The sequence below is a fragment of the Mus musculus genome, chromosome 7, assembly GCF_000001635.26.
Source record: "Mus musculus strain C57BL/6J chromosome 7, GRCm38.p6 C57BL/6J".
Taxonomy (NCBI): Eukaryota; Metazoa; Chordata; class Mammalia; order Rodentia; family Muridae; genus Mus; species Mus musculus.
Genome location: NC_000073.6, coordinates 140,172,715 through 140,177,385, shown reverse-complemented (window position 1 = coordinate 140,177,385; position 4,671 = coordinate 140,172,715). Strand labels below are relative to the sequence as shown.

Genomic DNA, 4,671 nt, shown 5'->3' with positions numbered 1-4,671 from the left:
AGGGTGGTGAAGAGCCTATTAGGCCAATGCACAGGGGTCTGGCCAGAACTGGCGCACAGCTTCTGGTATTTATATTGGAGGTTTAGAGGGACCTCCTAGGGACTCAGAATCCTGTTTCCCTTCTAGTATCTTCCTGGAACTGGGGGCTGGAACAACAAGCACTCCTGAACAAAGCCATAAACATATAAACTAGGATAGATGTCCCTCTGAGCTCTGTAGAGAGAAGGGTGCAGATCACTGACTGACACTAGTCCAATCTGGCCCACAGGCCAGCCAATGACAGTCCTGCAGAGCAGCCTCTGACAGGAGATGCACACAGGGCCGTGGCTCACTTCCCCTTCATTGTCCTGCGCAGAGCCTCCTTCACATCCTTGTTCCTCAGGGTATATATGAAAGGGTTCAAGACGGGTGTGACAATGGTATTGAGCACTGTGACAGCTTTGGTGAGGTCCAAGGAGCTCTCTACCGAGGTCCTCACGTGCAAGAAGATAGTAGAGCCATACCAAATAAGCACCACAGTGAGATGGGATGAGCAGGTAGAGAAGGCGCGGTGCCGGCCCTGGGCAGAGGGAATCTTGATGATGGTAGTGATGATGTAGGCATAGGAGACTAGTGTGATACCACAGGAGCCCAGAATGACACAGAAGGCAATACCAAAAGACACTAGCTCTACCACCTGCGTGTCCGTGCAGGAAAGCACTATCCAGGGCGAAATGTCACAGAAGAAGTGGTTGATGACACGTGAGCCGCAGAAAGAGAGGCGGGCAATGAGGGCAGCAGGAACTATGATTGCAGAAAAGCCACACAGCCAGGATCCCAGGGCCAACCGTGTCGCCAGCCCAGGTGTCATGATGCCACCGTAGCGCAGTGGCAGGCAGATGGCCAGGTAGCGGTCATAAGCCATCACAGCCAGCAGGAAATACTCGGTACAGCCCAGAGAAAAGACGAAGTACATCTGTGTGGCACAGCCAGCCAAGGAGATGGCTCCACCCCGGGGAGCAAACGTGGCCAGGGTCTTGGGCACGCAGGCTGTGGTGAACCAGATCTCCAGGAAGGAGAGGTTGCAGAGGAAGAAGTACATTGGTGTCTGTAGGCATCTGTGGGCACCCACCAGGGAGATGATGGCCAGGTTTCCAGCTACTGTAAGCAGATACATGACCAGGAAAAGCAGGAAGAGCCCAATGCGCATGCTCCTTGGCCCCGGGAAGCCCAGCAAGATGAATGGTCCTGGTGTGGACAGGTTCTGGCCAGTACTCCAAGCCATTAAGTATTTTGAGGACATGGACTACCAGGCTGCCAAGAAGGGGGCTCAGCAAGTAAGGGGACTGGCCCTTTTCTGTTCTTCGTGGAGTCTACTCACCTTGTCCTATCATCCCAGGACCCACACAAGCCCAGCTCCCCTTGGGAGTACCTGGATAGACAGCATCAGCCATGCCCGTGCTTGTAGGAAGTCATCAGCATGCCATCTACCCACTGCCTGTCACCTAGGGGAGGGGGGGACTACAGTGTTTGTCTCCTGGCAGAGAGAGGTCCTTGTTCCAGAATCAGAGAGCCTAGGAAAAAACAAGAACTATCGGATCTCCACAAGTGAAATTATGAGAGCCTTGCTCTTCAGCATCTTTGCCCAGCACCCAGACGAGGCTCCTGTAGAACACTCCTATTGCACCATGGAAATGCCCCACACAAAAAGAGATATGTTCAGGAGTAACGGCCATAGGTCACTCCTCCTCTTCTTTTTCTCCTTCTCCTCTAGCTCCTCTTTGACTCAGGCTCTAACCCTAGTTGAGAAAGAAATGAGGCAGATTTCCTGAAATGTGTATTTAAAAAGCTGTCAATCTGAGCTTGTGAAGTGGCTCACTAAGCAGAGGCACTTGCTGCTAAGCCTGATGACCTGAGTTGAATCACCAGGACTCACATGGTGGAAAGGGAAAAGTGACACATGAAAAGATGCACACACACACACACACACACACACACACATACACACACACACACACACACACACACACACACACACAAAACTACACACACATACACACCACACATATACCATATACACACACTACATACACACACACACAACACACAAACATACCACATACAACACACACACACACCATATACACATGCCACACACACATACCACATATACACCATACACACACATACCACATACACAGTACACACAGTACACACATCACACACTCTCACATACCACTTAATGGACACATATTGATAAATAAATCATTTTGAGCTGTCACTCTTACTCCTCCTAGCCAGAGGCTGATGGGTGGGGCCTGGAAGCTACAGTGTGCATGGATGTGTTGCTGGGTGAGAGGGGTGTTTAATGGGTTCTGCAACCCAAGAAGCCCAGGGTTTCAGCACACTCCCCCAGCCCCTTCTCAGAGCCAGCAGCTCTGGACTGACCAGGAAGAAGTCAGGTGACCCTCTGTCACAGAGCCCAGAGGTGTCTTCCTGCCATGTCTCCCTCTTCCCAGCCATGCACAAGTGCACATACTACACAACAAGCACCTGAGCTGCCACTGGGCCACCACGCCCCACCTCCTGGGCCACCATGCTCCACATCCCGGTACTTACCCTCTTCCTGAACACAAAACCCACAGTCCCTCGCCCAGAAGACCTGAAGGTGCCTTGGGGGAGTTGGCTGTACCCTGCCCCAGATCCACAGCAGCCCTACATAGCTGCTCTTAATCCACATAGTAAGTCTGCAACCAAAACACAATGTACCTCCTTAGGCCTGTTCCAGATACTTGCTATAGAGAAGAAGTTCCCAGCAGCCTCCCTGGCCATCACCTCTGCAAGTCCATGGTTACCTCCATCATACCAGTGACATCTGGCCTGCTCAGGGAGGCAGTCTTAACTACATGGCACTGTCATCTACCCTCAGCCCAAACTTAGACAAGCTAACTTCTCATTTAGAAAAATAGTTTCATGGTTACCAAACAATGCAAGGGCCACAAAGAGAAAGAAGAAGCTGCCAAGCCCTGTTTTATGTGGAAGGTTACACTCTCAAGTGTGATGTTTGAGGACAGCCTCCTGCTTCTTTCTATACCCTACACACAGTGTTGCATTTCCCGCCCACCCAGAGCCATGTATGGATGAGGGAGGTTGCTTACCTGTGTGCGAAGGACACCCAGACATCAGAGTCACCTCAGTCATCATGCCACACAACTGCACCTGGCATGTGTCCCCTGATGCTCAGAAGACAAGCTTGAAGTTGGAGATTGTGGTCCCCAGCCAGAGCGGGGTCCATCGCCCTACTGCATATGATACTTGGATGGGTCCAGAGGTGATAGACTACCCATATGCCCAAAGGTGGCCTGGCTTCTCAGAGGTCAGGGATAAGCCTACAAGGATGAGAACTCCCTTGTCCAAGTTATCACAGAGACAGACTCAGTCCCTGTTGAGGCAAGGGATACAGGACTACCTTCCCAGGTCTTCAACATGCTCCCCTAAAGCAGCCAGGAAGCCAGAAGGTCAGCAGTAGCAACACCAAACTCTCTGGGCAGGGATACTCCCAGGCCAAGTGCACTGAGAGCAGCCACAAGCCTGGCTGACCTCTGGCTTGCACTGGGGTTTCCTGTGGGCTCAACCCTGCTGCTCCCATCCTACAGTCACAAGTCAGCCTGGACACTTAAGGAGCAGTTCAATTCCTCGTTCTGCCTTGGCCATTCATCGCTGTGGCCAACTGCAGATTTGGACTACAAACGAAGATACGGGCATGCGCTTCCTCCTTGGAATGTGAGGATCTCCTTTCAGCAGACTGGCCCCAGGTCCACAAAACTACCCTGATCAAACTACCCTGGCTGTGGTCACTGGGGAGTGACCACTAATAGCCCCACCCAGGTCAGACCTGGTACCTGAAGGATCGTGAAAGGGGATGGCTGCTCTGGTCCTTGGGATCCATCCCGGTTTCAAACAGCAGCCACAGAGGTCCTCCAGGGCCGAGGCCTGGAAGCAGTGTCTCCACCAAGCTCTTTCTGCAGTCAGCCATGTGGTGACCAGAACCCACTTGCACCCTGAGGCTGCTGTGTTCCTCTCCAGCCCACAAGCATCTGATGAGGTGGCAGATGTCTCCACCTGCCTGTGAGAGCCAGGCCAGCCCTGGGCCTGGCAGGAACAGCTTCCTGCACATGGTTATTTATGCCTCTCCCCGTTCTGGGTCTGTGAGGGCACTTTTGCCAATTATGTAGCTGGCAACAGCCAGGCCCTGGGGACTTAGAGGATCCCTGAGGGTAGACCTTCTGCCCCTGGGCTACACCACAGTTCTCACCCTTATTGACTTTCTCCTGGCACTGAAATTCAAGCCAGGTGCCCACACACCTGTGGAGCAACAGCCTGGCATATGCACCACCATATGGGATGCAGTTTATCTGCCCACCAAATGCTGGGTGCCACTGGAGGATTCCCTGTGCCTCAGTTTCCCTCTATGTAAGTAGGACATTGATATCCTGCATACCCAGGCAAGTTGGGAAACAAACTATGAGCTGTCCCTATTCTAGCACCCCTACAGCCTTCTGGAAAGAGCTGCTGCAACACATACCAATCCAGACTGGGTTTGCCTGGTCCATCCTGAGGCTACTCCTCTGAGGGGAGAATACCTCTGCTCATGTGGACAGGAAAAAGTTGTGATCCAGGCAAGGAACTGCC

General features: G+C 52.5%; 1 protein-coding gene across 1 annotated transcript; it reads right to left on the bottom strand.

Moving 5' to 3' along the window:
- Positions 1–328: 328 nt before the first annotated feature.
- Olfr523 (olfactory receptor 523) lies at positions 329–1,282 on the bottom strand. The gene has a single exon (NM_146518.1). It carries the CDS (start codon positions 1,280–1,282, stop codon positions 329–331), a length of 954 nt encoding a protein of 317 aa, NP_666729.1.
- Between the last annotated feature and the right edge of the window lie 3,389 nt (positions 1,283–4,671).